General features: G+C 37.6%; 2 protein-coding genes across 4 annotated transcripts; one reads left to right on the top strand and one right to left on the bottom strand.

Annotated features, from left to right (window-relative positions):
• Positions 1-11,287, bottom strand: ccdc66 (coiled-coil domain containing 66). Of its 2 annotated transcripts, none has more exons than XM_033974188.2 (21): positions 11,111-11,287; positions 10,300-10,358; positions 10,143-10,171; positions 9,679-9,912; positions 9,036-9,216; positions 8,864-8,957; positions 8,185-8,276; positions 8,053-8,108; positions 7,501-7,593; positions 7,206-7,343; positions 6,632-6,834; positions 6,345-6,429; positions 6,091-6,249; positions 5,449-5,512; positions 4,829-4,912; positions 3,739-3,946; positions 2,988-3,216; positions 2,103-2,131; positions 1,917-2,011; positions 679-752; positions 1-319 (listed from the first exon to the last, which is right to left on the bottom strand). In XM_033974188.2, the coding sequence occupies exons 1-21, from the start codon at positions 11,119-11,121 to the stop codon at positions 212-214; spliced, it is 2,325 nt and encodes a 774-aa protein (XP_033830079.1). In that variant the 5' UTR covers positions 11,122-11,287; the 3' UTR covers positions 1-211. The 2 variants fall into 2 exon arrangements, with proteins under 2 accessions (XP_033830079.1, XP_055080710.1); XM_055224735.1 differs by having other exon boundaries at positions 4,829-4,909; positions 11,111-11,266.
• Positions 11,288-11,997: 710 nt separating this feature from the next.
• On the top strand, positions 11,998-25,710 carry ip6k1 (inositol hexakisphosphate kinase 1). Of its 2 annotated transcripts, none has more exons than XM_033974473.2 (9): positions 11,998-12,178; positions 15,951-16,212; positions 16,293-16,426; positions 16,539-16,665; positions 17,268-17,532; positions 19,094-19,275; positions 21,594-21,769; positions 22,309-22,542; positions 23,209-25,710. In XM_033974473.2, the coding sequence occupies exons 3-9, from the start codon at positions 16,322-16,324 to the stop codon at positions 23,524-23,526; spliced, it is 1,407 nt and encodes a 468-aa protein (XP_033830364.1). In that variant the 5' UTR covers positions 11,998-12,178; positions 15,951-16,212; positions 16,293-16,321; the 3' UTR covers positions 23,527-25,710. The 2 variants fall into 2 exon arrangements, with proteins under 2 accessions (XP_033830364.1, XP_033830365.1); XM_033974474.2 differs by having other exon boundaries at positions 12,008-12,178; positions 16,296-16,426.
• The last annotated feature ends 260 nt before the right edge of the window (positions 25,711-25,970 follow it).

The following is a 25,970-nucleotide window of genomic DNA, read 5'->3' as shown; positions in this document are numbered from 1 at the left end:
AGGGACAGGTAGTCACCCCCAAATTAATAGGATTTTTACTAAGGGAACCATTTTTATCTTAATTAAAAGAAGCTCTACCTGCTACACAATAATGAGCCAGTCTGAGCCAGTTCAAAGTTTATTACATTCAGATTTCAATAAATATAGACAGTGGTCTCTGTCTCAAAGTGCTGCTGAAGGAAACAGGAAGTGAGCTCTGCTGATCGAGTTGTTAGAGTTCACGTTGGTAGGTTGCTGTCACGGAAACAGGCCAAAGGTCGTGGTCAAGGTGACTGCAGCTCAGATCTGACTTGAGCTCACGTTGTTTTTGGAGCAAACCCTGAAAAGATACATACAAAATGTTTTACATGTATCATAGTAAAGTGCAGACGTAATAACAAGAAGCATAGAGTTTCTGTCTTTGTGACAAGAATGGAATTAGAAGTAAGTCCATCGATGTGCATGAGCGCAGATAACATTTCTATACTAAGATGATTTGAACATTTACAGAGGAGGGACAGTGTTCCAAAAACAGGAGGTCTAGAGAAAGACTTAAAATTTAAGATGTAGTATTTCTTATTCAAACAGAGGATGCAGAGGAGTAGTGGGTCAGATGAAGTAGATCAGGGGTCACATCGCTTATTCAGATAGAGCAGGGGATTCAGAGGAGAGGGTCAGATGAAGCAGAGGATTCTTCACCTGTCTGAGCCGAGCCAGTCCTCTGATGATTTCTTGTTGTCTCTGGGTTTTCTGTAGAAGCTGAGGAGCTGGAGCTGAAAGACAACATATCTTTTAGTAGTAGTTTGTTTGTGCCCTGTTAAAATACAGTACAATACAAGCAAAAACAAACTAACTACATTAGGTCAATTTAAAATATTAAAAACAAGTGCAGGCATGATTATAAATGTTTATCACCAGATTATTAAAGTACATCAGTGGCACCAATGTATTCTGTTTTGCATGTACTTCAAATATATTCCAATTTTGAGAAGCAAAATAACCAAAGCTTTCAAAGGTTTCAAAGTAAAGTCTGAAGTCTGCATGTAGATTATATCTCCATTAAGGTTGCTTGAACAATTTCTTTTCTGTAATTGAATGGGACACAAGATTTGCTTCTATGATAAAATGATAATTTTGAATGTTGCATAATTCTGAGATATGAATTTTAAAGAACAAGTTTTCATCAAAACCCAAGCTATTTATAGCTGGCACTTCAATCAATGTACCATTTAGTGTACAGACCACTAGAATGTTTTTAGAAAAAAAAATAAAAAATCATATACTTAGTTTTACTTACATTCAATGATAATTTTCGTTAAAATCTTTCTGCAGTTTTAAAATTGTCTGATCAATAGAGGGGCACTTGCATACAAAACAGCATCATCTGTATATAAATGCATGAGGCTCTTAAATTGGAAAACGATGGAATTATTATTGTAAAAAGTAGCAGGTTCAAAATTGATTGAGCCTTGGGGCACTCCTTTGCTCAAAATAAACAAATTTAAACCCATCTCACTACTGCCTGGGTTCTGTTTGAAAGATAATTTTGGAACCAATTACATGTAGCATTGTCAAATAATGTAAGTGAAAGGTCTTAGACAGAAAATCTGACTATGCCAGAGTTAACATGATCATTATCAGAAGAATCAAAATTATTATCCAAAACATCACATACAGAGATAAAATGCCTATTAAAAACATCAAGTATTTCCTCTTTAGAATTTACAACAACTGAATCCCATAAATTACTGGTAGGTATGAAATTGGGTATGATTATGTATGAAACTAGGCTCTGAGAGGGATCTTGCTGTGACTCACCATCAGCACAGACATGAAGTAAGAAGTTTTTGCCTTTCTAACTGTTGATAGATACCTTTTTTTTTTTTTTTAATGAAAAAATGGCCAATCCAAATCTGACCAAGTTTTTTAAGGATTACCTGTGTGTAGTGAGTGCTGTGGTTGCATATCCACTTCGTCTGTTCGTACATAAGGGAGAAAGTCTGGAGCTTCACCATGCACAGGAGAGTGCCCCCTATAAAAGACAGCAACACAAGACACGTTTTTATATATATATATATATATATATATATATATATACACACACACACAATATACAAAATCACCTTTCTGCAGACTGCCCAATTGTGTCCATCTGAAAAACACATTTCAAAAATCAGGTGTTTTCTAGTTGTGGTTTATAATATTTAATAAGCTCTCCTCTTTGATAAGTCTTTTTCATATAATTACCTCAAAAATAGGCATAAATGCATTTATGTAATTTAAGTTAAGTTACTAACTAGTGTTTGATAAAGGCAGCTAATTTGACACATATAAACCATAGGATTAAAAAAAAAGTATTTTACTTCTTTGGGGTACAATAACGTTGAACCATGTTATAACATGGTTCAAAGCTTAAAAAAAAGATTTTGCATAATACCCCCTCTTTAACTTAAATAAATAAATAAATATATAAAAAGGTGGTCAAACACTAAAAGGAGTGGTGAGTCTATTAGAGAGTGTGAATGAAAGTAAATTAAGCATTTCACTGTTTGTTGTAAATCATTTTTTGAACGGATACCGATACCTATAATATTTGCCAATATTAAGGTTTAAAATTTATAGTACAGTCCAAATTTATGCTAAGTTACAGTGAAGTTTACAAATTAATGTCATGTAAAAATAATAATTTATCTGGGATATAAATTCATATTTTTATTTAGTTTACTCAAAAAGACAAATCTGATGCACTGACGACAAACTGGGAATGATCCACATGACACACAGACTGGGGAAGTGCAGAAAAAACATTGATGCCAAATATCAACTAAATCAATATTGGACTGATACGTATATCTAAAGAAATCTGCCAATATCACCGATAATCGATACCATGCCTAACTGTGATGTTTCTTCTCACAATAATTACCACATTAACATTCCATATCATAACACCTGTATCTTTTGTACATCAATAACTTCTGTGTTTTTCTCAGTCTCATGGAGCTCACCCGACTGTGCGCCTTGGTTCTGCTCTGCTCGGGCTCAGTGGGGCTGAGGTTTGGGGGCAGGTTTTGGTTGTTTGTTGGATTATTGTTGGTTGTATTATTATTTGGGTTGTTGGTTGGATTCCTTTGCAGGGACAGAAGCTGCGCCTGCCTCCTCAGACGACTCTCTTGTCTCTGGCGCTGCAGTTCTTCAGGGTAACGCTGAGAGGCCGGGACAAACCTCCGGCTGGGTCTAAAACAAGAGTAATCAGATCAAACTATAAAACGAATGGAGCAGAGAGTAGGCTGCCGGTAACAAGTGACATACTGATGCCGCAAAGTTCTGTTTCTATATGCTGGCATATTTGATACAATTTAAATCTAGGTTATATAATTTTTAAAAGAGTGAAAAGAGGAAGTAGGTATTTAAGCACTCACAAATCCTTTGGCACATTAGTATTCACATGCATGACTTGGCCACTAACACAGATTTAGAGCAGCTTTGTCCGACACCGTACCAAAGTGCCATATAGTGACTAATTTGGCTCAAACTTGCTAATGTCCAGAACTATAAAATATAGAAATGTAACCATATCCAAATCTCACAGTGCGATATTTATTGCAATATTTTGAAGAGGCTAAGAGAATTTTTAAATTCTTTGACAAGACTTCGGTGTGAATCATTACTGTTATAATCCATAATGGGACAACGTTTAAAGACACATCCACAGTAAAATAACTTTGGATGTTGTATAAAAAAAGATATCCTCTGTACCTCTGTGTGTTCCACTCTGGTCTCTTCTCATCTTTTTTGGGACACTCTGTCCTGGTGAATGGCTCATACACCTCTGCTCCGAATCCTTTGTGCAACATCTGTAACATCTGCATGACCTGAGCCCTGACTACGGCATTCGGACCAGGGACCAAACCAGGGACTGGGCCGCAGGAGCCCAGGTCCAAGGTCTCAGAAATGTGCACTTCCTCTGTGAAGAAGGCAAACAGCAACAATTACTCTAGAAGATGCCATGGGCGCCACCATCGTCAATGGAGTTGTATTATTTAGCATGAGGCTACCGATCATGATGGCAAATAAGTTCTTCTGGTGGTGACGTGTTATATATCAGCTGTTGTTACTTATTGGCCTCCCTGCAGACGATTGAAATCAGAAAAAGAGGCACGGACAGCATCAACCGTGATGATGGAGCATTCCTCCTTTGACACACTTGGAACACCGTCCTCCAGAGACCACCAGGTGACAGGAGACATGGTCAGTCTGAGAGACCTGCAAGATCCATCAGACTGACCACACCTACTGAAAGTAACAACAGCTGATTTACGACATGTCACCACGAAGATGGGTGATAATTCTGAAGATGGCTTGTGCCTAGTAGTTGCCAAAACATGTTAACAAGGTAAATACATCTCCTACTACCAAATTGCTAGTGTATAAAAGAAGACAAAATGAATGTATTTAGATTTGACTGCAGAGCCATTTTAAAGCATCCAAGAGAATTGGTGCATTGTTGCAATGCATTGTTGTTTTCTCACATTCTCCATGGAAATGAATTGGGATTCACGTTTAACCGGAAATGCTACCACAAAGAAAGTTTAGTAGCAAACAGGCAAAAGTAGGCGGGGCGGTATAAGGTCAATAAAAATATCAGTCAAGTAATCAGTCAGTATATGAATTAAGAGACAGATGATTTTTTAAAGGTCAAAGGTCATCGACAGTTCACCCCTCAGCACAAGGATATTTGTGAGAAAAGGATATAGGTAATAAGTGTTGCAAAAAGTTAACATTGACAGCTGATTACTAACAACACTACGAAGTCTGCTGTATATCTTTATAACCTCAAATCACCCACCTGTTTGAACTGCAGTGTTTCTGAGATGATTGACAGCTGTTGGTGCCACCTCCTGCTCAAGACTTGCGTCCTGATTGACCGCTGCTGTAAGAAAATTATATATATATATATATATATATATATATATATATATATATATATATATATATATATATATATATATATATATATATATATATATATATATATATATATATATATATATATATATATATATATATATATATATATTTCTGTAATATTTTTTTACATACACTATATAAAAAGACAAGCTTTTTTTCCCCTCACTGACATGCAAAGTTTAGTCTAATTTCATGTCAGACGATAAGAAAAAAAAGTCTATGTCCAGTAGTCAATACAGTGGCTAATTCAGATGGGTGCATATAACATACTTTAAATAAGGCTTGAAATATTATTATTAGATCTGTATGACAATGCAATGTGATGTTATTTAGGTTATATTGGTAGAATTATCAAATTTGCCATAAAAAGTACTGATTATGATCAATTGGGCCAGTTCAACTGAAGGCCTGAGGGCCAATAAAAATTTATCTGTGGGCTGCATTTGGCCCCCGAGCCATAGTTTGGACACCCCTGGTGTAAAAGGTTTGATGACTGACTGTTGAACTGTAGTTCAGGCTCAGAGCAGTTTGTGACTCGGGCCTCCATCTCTGGATGCTGCTCCTGAAGAAGACAAAAAGTAGTGCCATGTATGGAAAGATGGTGCTTGAAGTTAAAAAGGGGGTATTAGGCAAAATCCATTTTTAGAGTTTTCTATCATGTTGTTGTTTTTCCCTCATCAAAAACATGCCAAAGAGTATTTTAGCAATCTCTTCTGGGCTCTATTCGAATCCTCCTTATGGTTAATTGTAAGATTTTGTGCAATGCTCTGCCCACAATGTTTTGGCATTTTTATGGAGAACGTTAGTTCTCCATAAAAATGTCAAACCATTTTACAAAACTGTACACAACAACTTGACAAATCTGATACAGTAGTGCAGTAGTTTCATTAGCGGGATGCACAATGATTGTATTGTGATAATGCTCTGAAGGGGGAGTAACTTAACGCAGAGAGTAAAGGGAGGGGGGACTCAAAAACTAAAGTGAAACTTATAAAACATGTTATTGCTTTGTTTTTGGTGAATATAGCATTTTCACAACAATAAAGGGCGATGTAAATAAGTTATGTGTTAGCAGTTAATAGAAGGAAAAAAACTCCTTTGATAAAAACAAATCTTGCTTTCATTGAAACAGTGTTGTACCTTGTTCCTCTCTTGCTGTGTGTCTCTTTCATACTGTCTGTGAAGTCTCTCTCCCTCCTGCTCCACTCTTCGCTCCTCCTCCTCTTCTTCCCGTTTCCTCCGAGACTCCTCCTCCTCTCTACGGCGACGGCGCTCCTCAACCTGCAGTTTGATTGTTCGCTACAAAAACAGAGCACACTTCAATTTGAGAATAATAGCTCTACAATCTCAAATGAGTCTAATTAAAAAGTCTTCAGGTATATAAGAGAAAGTACCCGTTGGTCGAGTTGCTTGAGTCTGCGCCGCTCTCTCTCCTCAATTTCTGCCGGATCCAACAGAGACGTCATGGTCCGAAGGTGACTGAGCAGAGACAGACTTATGTACACATGTGTCTATGGAGAGCTTTCACTTTATATTTGAAGGCACAGACTAAATGTTTTTAAAACAAAATGTTATCCAATTGAGTAGAGCTGCAGATCAGTACAACCAGACAGACGTACCAGAGATGGAGACCACTGGTCTGGTCTTACATTCCATACCAGGCTCATAGCAGCAGTGTTACCTGGCTCTGGTGGTGTGTCCCCCGCTGTTATTTGTCTCCACACCCCCTCTGACCTCCTCCCACTGGGACAGACTGGAGCAGAGGCCTGTCTCACCCCTGTCTGCGCTAAGACAAGGTGGAGGTACAAAAGAACAGGACAGAGGGGCAAGGGGGGGTCTCTGGAAGGAATCAAAGTGAGAAGCCCACAGGTGCTGGTCCTCTGTCTGAAAACAAGAAAAACATTTAAACCAAACTGCCAGATTGACGTGATGTGTATCACATTGAATTTAATCATACACATCATCAATCTGGTATGACTTTCGCTGGAAGCGGTCGGAAGGTTACACCCAGTCTCTCCAGCAGGAGCTAGATTCTCATGAGCTTGTGAACTCACAAACACCATGAGAATCTTGCTGTGCCGGGTAATCAAGTCCACCTCAGAGAAAATGTTGCTTTTTAAAAGACATATTATGCTTTTTTCTGATATGAAGTATACATTATTATAACATGGTTTAAAGCACCATTCAACATTAGGATGCTTTAGTCAGCTAGTCTTATCCTGATGAGGTATTTGAATGTGAAACAGCTCTCTCACTTGTCGTTGTTGTAGTTTTTCGAGGCGTTTTCTTTCTGAACTTTCCTCTCGTTGTTTGTCCAGCTCCTGAAGCCATCGTCTCCTCTGCTCCTGCCTCTGCTCCTGAGTCAGCTCCACCTCGTCCATTGGTGCAAACTCCTACGAGATTAAAAAAAGATTATAATTATAACAAATACTACTTCTGTGTGTGAGATGGTATTGCACACTACATTGCTAAACTCATTGGTTTTAATCTTTAATATAAGAGAGAATCTCTTATATTAAACTCTTATTTTTATGTATTTGAGGCTCTTACCCCGACTCTGAGGCTGGACCTGATGGCAGCCGGTAAATCTTTGTAACTGATGGAGCTCTGGACTGAGACCAAACTCTCTGTGTCGTCCTCCCTCTAAAACCCAACAGACAATAAAATCATTTAATTTATTCTTTATTCTATTTTACATTCTGTTCATTGTAAACCATAATATTGATCTAAAAACAGCTAAATAATAGAAACGGGTCCATTAACTTCCTATTTGAAACTGCAGAAATGAGAAGCCCCGTCACGATAACACATTTTCAAGTGCTATATATTGCTGTAGAAAATACAGGCGATAACATAAAAACTATAAAACTACACTGACTAATAAATTCTAAATGTTCATTATAATATAAATCATGAACTGCAGTAATAAAAAGCTAAATGAAACATTTTTGTAGTTAGTTTTGCATCTATACGAGTCATTTTAGATACAAGTTAATTATTCAACCCTCCACAACTCAAATCTCATCACTGTACAAAAAATAAGTCGATATCATGACAGGTGTGCTTCATAGTGACATTTTTACCAAAGTAAAGATAAGATACCTGTAGTCTGGGTGGAGCCGACCGGTGGATCTTCTGCTTCAGTGCCACTTGTTCATCTGAAAAGAAGGATAAACTATTTAAATAAACCATATACAGAAAGTGTATTATGTCTGTATATAAACATGTTTGTACCCAGATCTTTCTTCCATTGAGCTTTCTTTGCCTCCAGTGCAGCTCTGTCCTCCGACGGCCGCTCTTCCACCCAGCTTAACAGACCTCCAGATCTAAACAACAGGTAAAAGAAAATATTATCCACAAGATTTATTATTTCCTATGACTATTACTACTATTACTATTTTTATGTGAGTGTGTGTAGCCAGAAGAACTGACAGACAATTTGTGATCCCTTGAGAACTGAACAATAAATGCAAGGCACTTGGCAATGCTTTTTTAAAACACAGATGTAGATGGTGCTGCACTGGATCCACAAATAATAACTAATTGTTAACAACACTTCCTGGTCTGCTGCACAACTTGGGGATCATTTAAAGGCTGGTATATAATCCAAATATTATATATATTTGGCATACTAATGTGCTTTACAAGTTTGTTGAAGCCTCTCAAAGCACTACACTGTAGTCATTATTCACTTCTGCAGCCATAGCTGCCCTGGAGCAGACTGACCACCATCAATCTGTCACTGACACACGCCACATTCATACTAGGCAAAGTGGGTGACGTGTTTTTTCCCAAGAATAAAACAACAGAATATGGTCAGAGCGGGAACTGATCCTGACTTTCGAGTTGATGGACAAGTGCTCCAATATGTGAGCTTTTGCTTTGATTCACAAAAAAAAAAAAAGTCTCTCACACTTTGAACTTGTTTGGTGCATTTACAGTTTCAATTTCTTCCCTTATTTCCTCTGGTCCCTTTGTTTCATTCGATACAGAGTCCGTCTTGTTTTCTGAAATAAATTTTTTTTTTTAAATCTATATTACTGGAATTCAAAGCACATACATTTTGACACTTTTCATGCTGTTACCTTCAGTGTTTTGGGCATAGTCATTTGTCTGGACCACTTTAAGAATATGCTGAAGCTGCTCATTGGTCAGACAAGCCTCATTCTCCTTCAGCGGTTCACTCTGATTGGATGGCTCTACTTTTTTCGTGGGCTCCTCTGGTTTCCTGATTGGTCTCACATTTTGGGGTTTGGCTGCTTTCACCTTAAGCAAAAACATCAAAAGGATTATTTACAAGGACAATTTAATGGCATTTTCCTGCTATTTCCATGTAACTTTTTTTTAATACATCCTAAAGAATAAATGCAGCTGGCTAGCAAATTACAAATACAAGGTCTTATCATCACTTTACCTCCCTTTTTTTATCACAGTTTTCCAAAAAAAAATTTGTGGTGCCAGTAATACCTTATCATTTCTGCTAGAAATTAAAGTATCAAAAAATGTAAAATAAGTTTTGAATTGTTAATTGCTATTACAGCAGTGATAATTTTTCATCTCTCTGAAGGTAAGCAAATGTATATGCAGTGTTTGAGAGGACTGAGCCACTACTGAGGCAAATCCATGATTTGCCTGAGTGTTTGACATTATGTTTAGTATTGGCATAGCTCACCTAAAACTAAGAAGAAGGAGGCTCTCAGAATCCATAATTAAACAGGGTAGACCAACCTTGGCATTAGTTTTAAATTCTTTTCTCGGCATATGGTTCTCTTGAGTTTTTGAAGTTGTCACAGTTTGGCCCCACTCCTTGACGATGGTCCCTCCTTTTCCAGGTTTACTCTGGTGGCTCCTCCCATTCAGTGCATTCTGTTTCCTGATTGGTTGTTCCTCCGTTCGGGGTGTATGTGTATCCACTCTTGAGGGCTGTCTGCAGCTCAATACGCTGGGCAGTCGGGAACTTGGCTAAAAATGAACAAAATTAATAAAACCATAATTATTCGTTATGATTTCAGAGGCTTTGGCTTTGGTGGTGGAATCAGTTACAATTTATGAGACGTTAGCAATGGAATAAATTGTTTTGGTTACGAAAACAGTAAGAGATCAAAGTAATTTATTAGAAATTAAAGATGTTTCACATTACCAGTACATTTTACTCATTAATTTCAAGGACAAATGATTGACATGGCAATTACCTTCCCTGGATTCTTCTGAACTTTTTCTTCTGCAAAAACAGATTAGAGAGGGAGCAAAAAAAGTTGCAAATAGGTAATTACATAGTTAAGTATAGTTAATATTATAACTATATATATAGTATATTATGAAGTATAATTGATATTGAATATAACTTACCACGGTTTAGTAGGATCAGTTTGGGTTTCCCATTTTCCAGCTCCAAGAGCAAACCATCTCTATAGTGAGGGAGAGCAAATATATGTAAATTTGTTATGTTTTTGGAATAATGTGCATATTGTTAAATTGTCTCTGCTGTCTAAGTTAGTACAGGGTGATCAGACATCCCTATTTACATGGGACAATCCCAATTTTGAGCCCTGTGTCCCATGTCCCAGTGCATTTATCCAAAGCCAGTGATTAGTTCCAGTTTTATACAAAAAAATTTCGACCCATTTGATCCCTGTCAATTGTAAAAAAGGGTAATATATTGCCAAATGTTTTTTGTTTTTTTTTATTAAGATACAGAAAACTGCTTGAAAATTGCCAAAGGCCAAAAAGTGCACTCAGTTGCAATGACAGAAGGAAGTCTCTCGTGTTATATGCTGAGTCACATATAGATGAGAATGGGCCAAATGTTTAGTAACCACCCCAACCTGGTGTGTCCCAGTTTTTAATTTTGAAAGTCTGGTCACCCCAGGTTAGTAGTCCGTACAAACGTTTATTATAATATATGACAAGGTGTTAAATTTGTGCTAATCACATAGAAATATAGAAATCACTGTATTTACTGTGTTATGGGGTCACATATCGTTCCCTTTTTTGCGTGTATCATTTTAAATCTTGATTGTGTGATAATAACCATGTGTCGCCTTTGAATTTCTCAGTTCTTATCTTACAGCAGGTCTAGGATCAATCGCAGCTGTTTTGAACCAGCCTGTTGACAGCTAACATTACTAGCCTCATGCTAATTTCAAAATTCAACACTCACCCCAGGTTCATACTGAAGGGTGCCGTTTAGAGTGGTTCGGAATAGATAAAATCCCACCCGAAGATGGGGACTGAACGGTCAAAGCGACATTTTTCGAGGTTAAAATCAAGTTTTTGTTCAAATTGGTTACAGCTGCACGTCCACCTGCCCTGTGTACGTTGGATACTGGCAACAGCCAAGAACAGTGCCACTGATTGGTTCATTCATCTTCAACTCAGCCAATCACAAGCAACGAATTGTATTCTTACAATTTAAACTCTTTTACGATTTTTATTTTGTGCAAGTGTTGAGGACAAACGAGTTTAAGTTTCAATACTTAAAATGCTTGATACCTAAAGTTTTAACATTAACAATGTACCGTTGAAACTAACCAGAAGTCATAATATTAAGGCAAGAGCCAAACAGAAACCCACTAATGCTGTGTCCACAACCTTTATTTACTTTCATTATAATCTTAACTAATTTGTCATTACAGAGAAGAGATTTAACTTTTTGCCATTTTTTTATTTCATATGATTGACCCACTAAGAAGTAGAGAGAGTAGAGAAGTATTCGCCATTAACCAACCCAGGACAAATTATTATTGTTAAATTTTCTCCTTTAGGCTTGCCCCTTGTCATTTACTTATTTTACCCTCTTAAATTATGTGGGTGATGCTTGTTGAGTTTTTCTATCGATTTTTATCAAGTTGGTTGCTTGTATTGGTCCAAAGTTTAAGAAACGAGGTAAACATTAGCGATATTGCATGGTGCTCCTATACATTTTGCTCATGATGGTTTAATTTTTATTTTCTCTCTTTTCTTCATGTTTCCCTTCTTTTGCCCTAGTTTACTCTGTTATTAATAACTTATAAACCTTACATATTGCATTACTGCACTGGCCTGTCTAAGCCTGTTGGAGGCGCCTGAACCTCTGCTTTGCCAACAGCCTCCGTTAGCCTCCCTGGATGTTGTTTTTTACTCCTTTTATGAGCCCGGATTACTGGGACGGACACCCATGATTCTAGCCGGTGTTTGAAGCACTCACCCCCCGTAAAACCAGCCCCATATCCAGCCTCAAAACCTAACGGTAAGTGCTTATTTTGCCCGGAGAGGAGAGAGCCACTGCGTAACGACAGACCGTGCTATTAGCATTTAGCATCGCGGTTAACCGAAAGCACATCATTTATTTATCTTTATCTTTAAATACAAAGTTATACCATTGACACCATATTTATCCATATACTATATTTTACTAAGAGCGATTACGATACGTATTGGGTCTTCATGTGTAATTAAAAACATCCTTTAAAGACGGAAAACTGATTTAGCCTGTTAGCGTGTTGTCAAGCTAAGGTCAAGAAGAAGCTGAGAGAAGTCCACATAAACGTGTCTGACTTCTATTAGCTTAAACATTAATATTTTTGCAACGGCGCTGCGATTTATACTGTCAAATAGCCAAAAAACGCTTTGTTTTATTTTCCCTACAAGTTTAAATGACAGATATGTTAAAGCGGAACGTTACATTGGAGACTTTATTCAATGTTATAGTCAAATTTGCTCTTCTGTTATGGTACAATATGTGCCCTATCATTACTTTCTATTTGCACTTTCATTACAGTTGTAAGTTTGAGTAAGTTTGTATGTTATTAACTGTATATAAGACAATATAATAAGTTGTTGCAATTTATTCCGTACCATAGCATCTGTTATGGAGGAACTGCAATGAAAATACCACATGATATATTACATTTGGACGATGTGTTGATTTTTAATATATATCATGTTGGGTTTATAAAGGGTTAAAATGGAGAACTAAGAGTCAAACCCACAAACAACCAAAACAAAAACAATAGTGCTATTTTTAGTTCACTCGCATTTTCATTATGGAGCTAATGTCTCTAGAGGGCGTCGTTTAGTGATTATCTAATTAATTGAATTCTTGTTGAAGTCTAATTTTGGAGTCGTTTTAATTCCCAGTTTTTGACCTTGTTTGATATTGACGAGACCTGAATATTGCCATCAGAACATTTTATCATGGTAGCTTTTTTAATCCATTGCACCTCAAGTCACAGTTTAGTCACAAATCTAATAACTTTCTACCAACTATTACAGCCACAAAAAGAACTGTATCTCTAATTTAAAAATTTATGAATTCAGTCCACTAATTAATTGCTGAATGATTTTCAATTCTGCACAATAAAATATGTTCTATCATACAGCTTAGGATGATATTGCGTTGATATTGTTACAATCCATCAGAAATGATCTAAAGTGTGTCTGTAAGTGTCTTTTGATAACGTACAAATAATGCACAAAAGCAACAGACTATAAAATGTAAAACTCCAAAGTGTAAAAATAAAAATACATTGATACAACTATAATCTTGTTTGAAACATTACACTGAAGATGTTAGTTTTGTTTTTGCTTTTTCATTTTTAATCAGCACTTTTAAATATTTTTTTTCAATTACAGGCCATATACTCAACATTCAAATGTTTTTATATTCATAACAACTGACAAATAATGTTAATATTGTAATATAATGTAATATTATTTATTGATGTACCTCTGGCATATTTTAGCTACCCACATAAACCTTTCTAGTTTGTTAAACCCAAACTGCATTTCTGGCATTTTGTGTTGACTGCTGTACATTTATTGCAGAGCAGCCCTGTTTCTTCTGTTTCATCAGATCATTGTGCGCTGATGCAGGTTAACAGTTTGCAGACGCTTCATTGTTTTATAAGGCGGGGAACATTCACATGGTTTAATGGACATGTGTGCACTTTTCTGTTGTGTTTAGCAGTGACCCTGACCAGGGGAAAATGCTGGTGTGAAAGTGGAAGGTGTTTCTTTTGTCTTTGTTTATGATGAGGGTGGATTGGATTAAAATGAGTACTCCATATGGCTGAACAATATGGGAAAAATATCTGATTGCAATTTTTCTGACAAGCATTGTAATTGCCAAATAGATTTGCAATTTATGTTTTAATAATAGGATTCTGTTCAAAGTTCAGATTTTAAACACATCCAAGAGAATTGACAAAAAGACTAAAATATGAACTGTAAAACAACATTTACAGTATTATCAATGATTCAATTTAATGGTTTGAGCTTTGTTCACTAGACAAAAGTATATACTGTTGTTAAGTGCTATGGCAACCATATTAATTTTTCATCATTCTGAAACTCAGACATATTACCCACCTCAATCTCATATCTATAAGTATGTGAAAGAAACATAGTTCAAATTGGTATAGAAGAGTGGAATATTGGTAGTATTTGTTCATCAAATCAAATCAATAATCGTTCTTGTCTGATGGTTAAAGTATCAGAATTACACAGGTCCTTGTATCTCCAGCCCATGAAGATAGTCTGCGTCTAATTGGCCTGAGTGAAAGTGAACTCTGTTTTGAGATTGGCTCAGATCTCCTTCAGAAATAGAAGCTTAATCGGAGTCGGCTTTGTCCTGGTGATGCTCTGATCTGATTGAACAAGACAGGGCTGACCACTCTTAGATCCAACACTATACAGCAGTACAGATAAACAAGCACTGAAACCACAAACTCAACATATTAGGCAGGGCTTTAATACTGAATCAAAATCACAATTTGAATGGATGCAATTGGCAAATTACAAAGCCTGACATTTTTTTAAGTACAATAATAGCAAGAGTTTTTTTTTTTGTTTTTTTTCCCCCAAACCATACAACCCTTGTATTATTTTTTATAATGCATTTCTCTCCAGCAGCTTGATATAAAAATACTTCACTTTTCCCTGTCTGTCCCAGGGCATCTGTGGCTACAATAGTATCTTATCATGAGTGTGGACTGAATGAATAATGCATGAATTGTAATCAATTTGAGAATCAGGAAGTGTTCTATATATATTATTATTATTTCATATCTAGGCCTGTCATAATAATTACTATATCAAGTTATCGTTCAATATATGAAAGCTGGAACAATATGTTTTAGACTTCAGAATTTATCGTGTGTAATTTCTTTTTAAAAGTGGGGAGATTTGGAGTATTTTTTTTGTTAAACGATAAGATTTGAGCTGTAGGATTGAAAAGTAACTTCTGTAGCTAATTATTGCTTCATTCTGCTCTTAATTTGTTGCAGCTCATGCCACTTAATAATGCTGCCTATTTAAAAAATTGTTTACTGGGAATATCTTGCTTTACTGTTATTGTGTCAGTGGCATAAAATAGTATATCTCTGTAGCAATATTTTCTTCAAAATTTGTTATTGTGGCATGTCTGTTCATATCACAATTTTGTTAGAGTCTAGATTACCACTGATTATAATCCAATCCCAATTCATGGCATATACATCTTTATATTGCCAGTGTATTGCCTAATCTTGCATTTGATCCTAAATAAAAAACAGATTCATCAAATTAGAATACTGTAATAAATATAACATCACAATGTGATTGTATATTGCTGTTGAACAAAGTGGATCTCTCAGTTAAAAGATGATCCAAGATGATCAATGACGATTTCAAATGACTGAATGTCGGATTTGTTTGCAATTCGATAAATCGCACAGCCCTAGACTAAATCAAGAGAAAACGCAGCATGAGCTCAGCCGTAGCCTCTTGTTTTGTTTTACAGCATCAACTCAAATGTATTTCTGTCTTTTAGATGTTTGGGTGATTGATGTGTAATAATTGTATCTGGTTTGACTGATGAGATTACACTGGGGCAGATCTGGTCTGATGTTTCCTGTTAAAGTTTATTTATAGAAACTGCTGTGTTCACTGCACAACGTCCAGTGTACTGTCACAGTGCACTGTTCTACGTGACGACTAAAGTATATTATAACAGACCAATTTATGTTTTTTTTTTCTCATAGGAACCTCTCAGACTTCACCCTCATGGGGTCAGACATAAACCAACTTTGAATGGGAGTGCTCTAATTTTTCGGCAGTGGATTGGCTCACCGTAATTGGTTGACAGCAGATTGGAGTGCCCTGATTGGTCGACAGTGGATTGGAGCGCTCTGATTGGAGGATTTGCGCGGTGGGTTTCCGGTCTGGCGCCGCCTCCCCCCGGGGCCGGCGTGCGCACGCAGCAGCCCCCCTCCCCCTCACTGCTCACCAGAGCCCATGCTCAAGGTACAGACTCTATACTTCTCATTATGAAGTATTCATTTTATAAGTTCCAGAGTACTGATGTTTCCCATGGTGCTTCGCAGCAGGAGGCGTGGCGCGTCCTTCTGGAGCCATGTGCCTCCCTCACTGCCACAACATGGACCAATCCAAAATGCCGGGAGGGTCTGTGGGAGGGGCTCAGAGAGGGGGCGTGTCTCTGGAGCCATTCATTCACCAGGTGAATGCAAGAGCATCAGATGGAGCAGTAGGACATGTAGTATATGTAGTATTATGTACTACAGTGTATACAGTGTATACAGTGTGTTTAATACATATATGTCACTGTGCAGGTGGGGGGGCACACTAGTATGATGCGCTACGACGACCACACTGTGTGCAAACCTCTGATCAGTCGAGAGCAGCGCTTCTACGAGTCTCTGCCTCCAGAGATGAAGGAGTTCACCCCAGAATACAAAGGTAACGGTCACTATGGTTACATGCCCAGAGGTAATGGTCACTATGGTTACACACACAGAGGTAATGGTCACTGTGGTTACACACACAGAGGTAATGGTCACTATGGTTACACACACAGCGGTAATGGTCACTACGGTTACACCCACAGAGGTAACGGTCACTATGGTTACATGCACAAAGTGCAAAGGTAATGGTCTCTATGGTTACACGTACAGAGGTAACGGTCTCTACGGTTACACCCACAGAGGTAACGTCACTACGGTTAAGCGCACAGAGTACAAAGGTAATGGTCACCACGGTTACATAGACAGAGTAGCGGTACAGTACAGGACCATGGGAGACAGAGCCCTTTGTGTCCAGGCCCCTATACTCTGGAACTCACTCGCTCCACGCGTACAAACTGCTGATAAATTGAAATCACTTCTTAAAACATTTCTGTATAAACTGGCCTTTAATCCCACCTAACCATCACTGTAGTCCTTTGTTTGTGCATGCCTATGGATGTGTGCATGACTGTACTGTTCTTTATTGTGATGCCTGAAAGAGCTACTAATCGTGTTGTGAACTGACATAAATTGTTCTTTTAATTTTCGTGTTTTTAGGAGTGGTTTTGGTGTGCTTCGAGGGTGACTCAGATGGGTACATAAACCTGGTAGCGTATCCGTATGTGGAGAGTGTGGAGGAGGAGCCAGAGGAGAGGGACACCCCAGAGAGAGAGCAACCCAGGAGGAAGCACTCGAGACGCAGCCTGCACCGCTCCTCCTCCTCCTCTGACCACAACAAAGATCATAAAGACCATAAAGAACAGAAGGAGAACAAGGAGGAGAGGACGGAGAGGAGGGAGCACGACCAGGACTCACAGGAAAAGTAAAGATGTACTATTACAATATGTATTACATGACACAGGCCTTGTTTCTGTAGACACAGAGTTGGTAGACACTTTCTCTTGTTGGTGTGATTGCGTTTCATGAAAGATTGCAAGTATGAATATTTTAGCAGTTTATGTGTCAACTGACACTGATTAGTAAATTAATTACAATTTTTTTTGTGTGTTGTTATTTTTTATATACAATTAGAACCAAATTGTGGTTAAAATATGCATAATGAAGAAAAAAAATCTGAAAATCCATTTTTGACTTTTTGATTTTTAAAAGGGCACAGTCAGTGTGAAGACATCTATTTTCCAGCACATTAGGGATGGGATGATTCTCAAAAAAAGATTAAATGATTCTGGTGTTTCAATTCAACTTCATATTGCGTTCAATTCTCACATGTCCCTCCATGCACACTGTGTTGTCATTTTGACATGGACATGAAAAGGTTAAGCCCGGGGTCCTTTTTCAGATATAGAAAGTAAACAGCTCTATAGAGGCTTAGTGCTGCTATGTTCGAGCAGGTGAGTGTTATCTTTCAGTCACTTTTCATTTTACATTGATAGATCCAGGATTATCAAAAATATAAACTTTTAAATACATTGTGGCTTTACCCATGTTTATCAAATTCACTTGTAATTTACACGCAAATCAGGTTACTGCCATAGACTGTATAAAGAAGTAGACTAAGTGAGTGTGACGTGACCCATAATGTTCGACTCCAGTCAAATGGATCACATCAAGGCCAGTGGTTACCAGGGCAAATTTGGAGCTGAGTTGCATGTTTGGAACTCCGACCGCAAGTGTCATAGCAACCAAAGAGCCAATGCAGAGCGAGGCTGTTGAATTTAACACCCCTTCCCACAGGCACCACTGGTTCAGTAGGAAGGCAGAAACGCACAGATGCAGACACGAGAGAGTCAGGAGGAGCAGAGACTTTTGGTCAAATAAATTATCAAAATAAATAAATGCCATTAACTAGCATATCATAAACCACATGCATCTTTTGAGACAACTATTTTTTACAATGATTCAAAGCTGTAGCCTAAGTCATTAAACCAAATACAATAATCATTGAAAAATTCTGTTTCATACAGCAATTAATTGTGAAAAAAAATTGTGGTCTTCTGAGGCCCGACAAAAAATTGAATTGTAACGTATGTATCGAAATAAGAATCAAATCGTGACAAAACAGAATCCCCCTGACCCCCACAGCACATGGTCAAAATAGAATATGTTATACCTATATTTAGTAGCTTCAATATGAATCCAAATAGATGTTATAGTTATGCAGCAGCAGCAGTAGTAGAATTTTGAAAAGCTGTAGTTCCAAAAAGTACTGCTACAATGACAGCAAAAATATTAAATTAAATTAAATAAATAAAAGATTGTGGGGCCATAATTATAAGCTGAATTGCAGTTTATTATAAATTGTTAAAATATTGTTTTGTGTCATTCTTGTGGACCTAATCTCATGTCATCTCTCAACTTGTGGAAATTGTGTCTCTTGCCACCTCTAATAGATTTTACTAACCCTCTCTATTCTCTCCCCTCAGTCTGGGTGAGTTGAAGAGCCCTCGTCTGGACCCAAAGCAGCACTCTGAGGTCCCGTTTCAGATGCTGGACTGGAACAGCGGCCTGAGCTCAGAGAAGATCAGCTACAATCCCTGGAGCCTGCGTTGCCACAAGCAACAATTGAGCCGCATGAGGAGCGAGTCCAAGGACCGCAAGCTCTTCAGTATCCTTTGCTGACCATCAGAAGGCGCAAAGAGGGGGTTAGTATTTTACTAAAGCCAAAAATCTTTAAAACATCTAGTCAACCAGAAAATATATTTTGAATTATGATAAAATAAACTTCTCCAAATGCACAACGACTGCTGTTCCACTGAGGAGTGAAGAAGTAAGTTGAGATGATTTTTGTGAGGACAATGTGAGCACTGAAATTGAACATTTATTTCAAATCCATCCCTCCATTTTCTTCTGCTTGGCCGGGTCGTGGGGGCAGAAGTCTAAGCAGGGACTCCCAGACTTCCCTCACCCCAGACACGTCCTCCAGGTCCTCCGGTGGGACCCCAAGGCGTTCCCAGGCTAGCCGAGAGACATAGTCCCTCCATCATGTCCTGGGTTTTCCTCTGGGCCTCCTCCCGGTGGGACATGCCCAGAACACCTCTCTAGGGAGGCGTCCAGGAGGCATCCTGAGCAGATGCCTGAGCCACCTCAGCTGGCTCCTCTTTACGTGTAGGAGCAGTGGCTTTATTTCGAGCTCCTCCCGTGTGACCGAGCTCCTCACCCTATCTCTAAAGGAGGGCCCAGCCACCCTGCGGAGGAAACCCATTTTGGCCGCTTGTATCCGCGATCTCGTCCTTTCGATCATTACCGAGAGCTCATGACCATAGGTGAGGGTAGAAACATAGATTGACGGGTAAATCGAGAGCTTTGCCTTTCGACTCAGCTACTTCTTTACCACAACGGACCGCATCACGGCACCGATCCGCATGTCAATCTCATGAGATATTTCGAAATGTTAATCAAATTCGAGGGGATGTATAACTTGGCCTGAAGCTATCGTATTCTTGCCCTTATGACGATGGATGCGTCTAATGCCATACTGGAACAATGGAACACTGGAGACAAGTGATGGAGTGATAGATAGATCCTCCACCAAACAATTGCATAGACCAATTTTGTAAACTTTTTCAGTCCAGTTTAGCAAAATATTTCATTCAGTGAAGAGGCTGTACCACTAGAACCTAAGTGTGATGTGCAGCTGTGGGATCAGAGTTGGCACATCTGGATTCACACAGAGGGTTCAAAGGTCACGCTCTGATGTGGAGCTTGAAAAACTCAGAACTGTTTACATCTAACCACAGCTGCAGCGAGAGGAGAAAGTGAAAAAAGAGGAACAAGAAAACAAAAAAGAGTGCACATTACAATAAGCCAGGGGTTTTAGGGCATTGAACTGCTGTAGAATCTTTTTAAAAATCCTAACAGAAAAGTTGGACTGGGTGACAATAATCATATTTATGTATCTCAGTTTTTAATTTAAATTTTGTTTGATTGCCACCATAAAAATTAGTCCCTATAAATGAATGAGTTTGAGTCTAACCTGTCATATGCAGTTTAAACTCTCTGTATGTGAGTTAGTGTTAGCTCAATTTCGATATTAGGGAATAGACTTGATACTCAATACCGATACCACAATGATAATTTTAAAAAATCTCTTCATTTAAACAATAGAATGCAATTTTCAACATTAAATTGCAGGACTTTCTTTTATATTACCATGTGGTCCTATAGCTGTGTAATCCCTCAGTCAACCAGGTAGGTTCCATTGTAGTTCATGGGCGTAGTCTATGTGGTCTTTCTTATATATGTGTGGCCAAACCTGCTTGTAAAAACCTGATCTCATCAGATCTCAAAAGTTAAGCAGGACTGGGCCTGGTTAGTACTTGGATAGAAGACCACTGTCAATTTCAGGTACCACAGTGAGGTGCCAGTGGCAAAAACTCCCATTGTGTTCTTAGGCAAGACACTTCTCCCACATTGCCTAGTGTGAATGTGGTGTGTGCTTGAGTGTTGATGGTGGTCGGAGAGGCCGATGGCACAGATTGGGAACCTGACTTCTGTGGCTACAATAGTAGCTTATTACCACCGAGTGTGTAAAGGGACTTTAAGCTTCTTGAAAAGCACAATACACAAATTAATTATTATTAGTACTATTATTTATACTTATTCTGATACAGGTCAAAATCATATATATATATATATATATATATATATATATATATATATATATATATATATATATATATATATATATATATATATATATATATATAATCTATATTTTATATATATATTATATATATTTTATATATTATATTATATTCTAAGGCTGTTCAGGAAAGGTTCATTTTTGTCCTGTGACTGACTTTTAGTATTGATACCTGCTCAAATGAGTATCTAGTGTTGATAGTAGTTTTAGTATCAGTTAGTATTTGCCTTTCAATATCGATACTTTTGTGTGGGAGTTGTTCCTTGATGTTACTGCTGCAGAGTTCTTGCTGTTGGAGAATGTGGTGCATCACTTCTCATTCCCGTGTATCTTGGACCTGAAGATGGGAACGAGGCAGCATGGAGACGATGCCTCAGAGGAGAAGGCTGCGCGACAGATGAAGAAGTGTGAACAGAGCACTTCCGCCACACTCGGGGTCCGAGTCTGTGGGATGCAGGTAAATATCAAATATAACACAATACATGCAACTCAATATTTTATTTTCTAACATTTTGTTTGTTTGTGCATCAGATTTTTGAGTAGGGTCGTAAGTGAAAATATGAATTTATATGCCGGCTGAATAAATGTTAATATTTTTACAAAAGTATTAAGTTTATTTGTAAACTTAACTACAACTTAACATAAATTTTGTTTGTACTATAGATATTTAAAGTGTAATACTGGTATAGACAAATATCTGTTTTAAGCCACAACAGTAAGACAAATTTCAGATTATTAGATTATTATTGGCTCAAAAAAATCCATATCAGACCATCCCTAATTGTGCTCATTAAGCTACCGGTAGTTGTTTTGAATGCAAAATATGTGAATGAGATTTTCACAAAGTTTGACCCAGATACAAAGATCATCATGGTGGACCATATTTATAGACAATACATTTTAAAATTAACTATTTGCACATTTCCTATGTCATTTTCCTATAAATACTGCTCTGTCTGAGCCATAAGCCTCTCAGCACTTGATATATTTTTTTAGGTGTACCAGCTGAACACAGGGCACTACCTCTGCAGAAATAAGTACTACGGTCGCGGTTTGTCAATTGAGGGTTTTAGACAGGCCTTGTTCCAGTATCTACACAACGGGAAGATGCTGCGACGGGACCTGTTTGAACCGATCCTCCACAAATTGCGCGGTCTGAAGGCCGTGTTGGAGAGACAGGCCTCCTACCGCTTCTACTCTTCCTCCCTCCTCATCATCTACGAGGGGAAGGTAAGTCCAGACAAGACCAAACCAGGAGAACAGGAGGGTGGTGGTTCAGTGGTTGTACAAAGCTCGGAATTAGTTGTACGAAACTCAGTCTACTGCTGCTAGATGATTGGTAATTTGGAATGTCACAATTATAAATTAACAAGGTTAATTAATGAGCTAATTTATGAGATAATGTACGGCTTCAGAGCTCAACGATTAATTGGAGTAATTGTGACCAGTTCATTATTAAAATCGTTGTTGACTATTGTAATGAGGATTATTCATTATCTGGATTGTACAGATTAGGCAAGACACTTTACCCACCTTGGCTAGTATGAAAGTGGTGTGTGCGTGTTGAGTGTCGGAGGGGCCGATGGCGAAGAATAGCAGCCTAGCTTAAGTAAGCAGTAGTTTTTTTTAAATATATGTATTATTTTTTTTCCAAAATGTTTCAACCAGCTGACACATATATATAGTACTAAAACAGCGAAATCATGAAAAAAACAGTGACCTACACATTACATATATTTTCCAAAAATGCTTTGAATTTCCCAAAATTTAGATTTCTCTGTCACATATAGAAAGCTACTCTATAATGCTGTAAAAATAGTAAAAATACAATTAAGCCTAATACTCTCTTGGTTTAGATCTGAATTACACAAAATTTACACCTGATTGTCTCCACAGGAAACACAGGACAGCTCTTTGTGGCATCAGAGAGAATCCCACTGTGTCCACGCCCCCTCTGACACTGGCCCCGCCCACTGTGAAACGGACACACCCCCAGCCTCACAGTCCCCGCCTACAAAACCACCAGACTCCACACCCTCCTCCCTTCCCCACGCCCCGCTTGTGGACGTTCGTATGATAGATTTCGCCCACTCCACGTTCAAAGGCTTCCGGGGGGACACTGCGGTTCACGACGGCCCAGATCGAGGCTACGTTTTCGGACTTGAGAGCTTGGTGGGCATCCTGGAAGACCTCCGGGACGAAAACATGCCCTAGCACCACACTTTTACCCTCAAATAAACCTAAAAAAAATTACCCAAGATTCCCAAATGTGCTTCTGTATGTGAGGACCTTGACAAAGTCTATTTTAACCGGTCCAATGTTGTGTTTTTATCAGTGGAGTCCAGTGGAAATGTCTCGTTATTTTAACACAAAGATTATTATGGAGATTTAAAGGCAGGTTTTTGGGATGATGACAAACGAGGTGATGCAAACTACAGGGAAAATGTATGTTAGAAACTTCATATTGTACCCAAACAATGCATGTGCATTCAAGTGCTCTGTTAAGTAATTAGTGCCAGAGGTGACAAGAGTAGCCAGAAATGACTCAAGTAAGATTAATATTACTCAGGTATAAGTTAAATGTATTGACCTGACTAAAAAGTATTTGGTGAACATACTACTGAAGTACTCTTTCCTACTGTTGTATCCGAAGAACAGAAGAACTATAGAAATGTCAAAATGACCAAAATATGACATCTGCAGATTTTTGTCACAATTCTTCTTTATATTTGAAGACGATCATATTTTTTATTTACATTCAATGCACTAACTTTGAGCAGAAGTTGAATTCTGGTGATATTTGTGACAAACTCATGAGTACAGCTCCTTCTGCTTCATCTGAGATTGGACCAATCACAAAATTAAAAGCGCCAATCAGCTTCAAGTATTTGGTTGAACGTTCCTGAATAATGTGTTAGGTTCGTCCCATTTAAGTTGACATTTTACTTGCATCTTAATGTGGTAAGTGTAAATGTTATACCCCGCCTAATGGCCATAGTTGCTGGGATAAGCTCCAGTGATTCCAGTGGCAGTAGATGGGGTTAGTCATTTATTTCCTGTAGTTGGCCTCCACCTCTTGTCTTTTCCCATAAACTAGGATTTTGCACTTGTGTCAGAGCCATAGCCCAAAACACTTCTCTATATTCGTGAGGACATTTACAATCAGATTTATTCAGAATATTACATTTGAGACATTAGCAGAAATGCACAAAATGTTTGAGTGGTGAAATTGTTTAAAGGGAAGAATTTTAAAGTTACTTGCACTTTTAGATTTGATACATAGCATTACTTTCCTGTTACTGTTAGATTTGTATAAGGAACTTGTTTTACATGGTGTACTCAGTTTAATCTTGTCTACAGTGATATTATAATTTGTAAAAAAAAAAAAAGATATATATTATATTTTATATTCCTTTTTATACAATTTCCTTCACATAATGGTTGCTATGATATTTTTTGGGACTGTAAACCATCAATTGTCTATACAGATCTAGCTGACAAATCCAGACTAAACTAGGACTAATAAAACTTGAATTTTGTCTGGCTTTAGACCAGATTTCGTCGTTGTTAGACCTGTATTAATTCTGGTTTAGTTCCTGGTTTTGGGGTCAGTTTAGCTTTAATTTAAAGGTTTTTGTTTTACACATTTTTGCTTTGTCCAATTTGGAATTGTTTTTTTTTTTTAATTATTATTATTTTGGTGTATTTTCAGATGGTGTTGAGTAAAGATTAAGTTCTCAAGTTGAAGTTTACACACCAGTAGGAAAATTTTAACTAATGGAAGTCTTTCTTGTAAGCAGGCACATTTTTGTTATGACCAAAAACAGCTTTAATGGAGTTGTAAGGGATTAACCTGGCTCAAAAAATCTAGTTTTAATTTTCAATTTTTTTATTTTTGTTAAAAAAAAAAAAAAAAAAATCATTTTATTATATTTTTTTGCCAATTGGTCCTAAGGTAGACCATTACAAGTTGCTTCAGTCATTTAGTATTGCATTCTTTGCTATTCCCAGTGACCTAGAACCACCTTCTTTGTTATTTCCAAATTTGTATATTTTTATTCTATTTTGCTAATCTCTCAATAATCAAATGTCCTCACAAATATAGTCTTAACTTTATCAATACAACCATGAAGAATCTACAGGCCAAGCCTCGACCAATCACCTCTCTTCTTGTACGTCACATGACCCATTTCCTCCCTTTGTCTTTTTATTCGTGGGTGAAAACCAAATGTTTATTTCCGTATAAAAGCAGGTGTTGTGTTCAAAGCAATAGCAGAGGAGATTTGTAGATCAGCCTTAACTGTTTATCAAATATAAAAATATATATCTATCTATGTATGTTTCTGTGGGATATTATTTTCTTACTGTTAAAAGCATATAAAGTCCACTATGAACGTCTCAGAGTCTATTTTAAAAAGAAGTCTTGGCAGCCATTTTGGGACTGTTTTTCGGCTACTAGTGTTAAGGATATTTTTATGTAAATATTTTGTTGCTTTGTTTAATGTCACACCAACCTTAGAAAACGTTACAGGTTTCATAAGGGAGCAAAACTATACAAAAAGTGACAACACTACAAAGAATAAAACTAGGCCTAAAGGTGGACTATGTAACCTTTCTGGAGGAGGGGCTGGCAAATTCTTGTCTCCATGGAGATGATA

Source organism: Periophthalmus magnuspinnatus, chromosome 10 (assembly GCF_009829125.3).
Source record: "Periophthalmus magnuspinnatus isolate fPerMag1 chromosome 10, fPerMag1.2.pri, whole genome shotgun sequence".
NCBI lineage: Eukaryota > Metazoa > Chordata > Actinopteri > Gobiiformes > Gobiidae > Periophthalmus > Periophthalmus magnuspinnatus.
Note: the sequence above shows the minus strand (reverse complement) of the source record. Positions and strands in the feature narration are given on the sequence as shown.

Bases quoted from the DNA above. Each gene is read 5' to 3' on its own strand.
- ccdc66 (XM_033974188.2), bottom strand. The intron at 4,913-5,448 runs GTCAGTCATCAA...ATTTTCTTACAG, and splicing joins GCCTGAACTACAGTTCAACA to CAGCGGTCAATCAGGACGCA. The intron at 3,217-3,738 runs GTACAGAGGATA...CTCTTGTTTTAG, and splicing joins CCAGAGTGGAACACACAGAG to ACCCAGCCGGAGGTTTGTCC.
- ip6k1 (XM_033974473.2), top strand. From the start codon at position 16,322: ATGTGCCTCCCTCACTGCCACAACATGGACCAATCCAAAATGCCGGGA. The intron at 19,276-21,593 runs GTATCCTTTGCT...TTACTGCTGCAG, and splicing joins CAAGGACCGCAAGCTCTTCA to AGTTCTTGCTGTTGGAGAAT. The intron at 21,770-22,308 runs GTAAATATCAAA...ATATTTTTTTAG, and splicing joins TCCGAGTCTGTGGGATGCAG to GTGTACCAGCTGAACACAGG.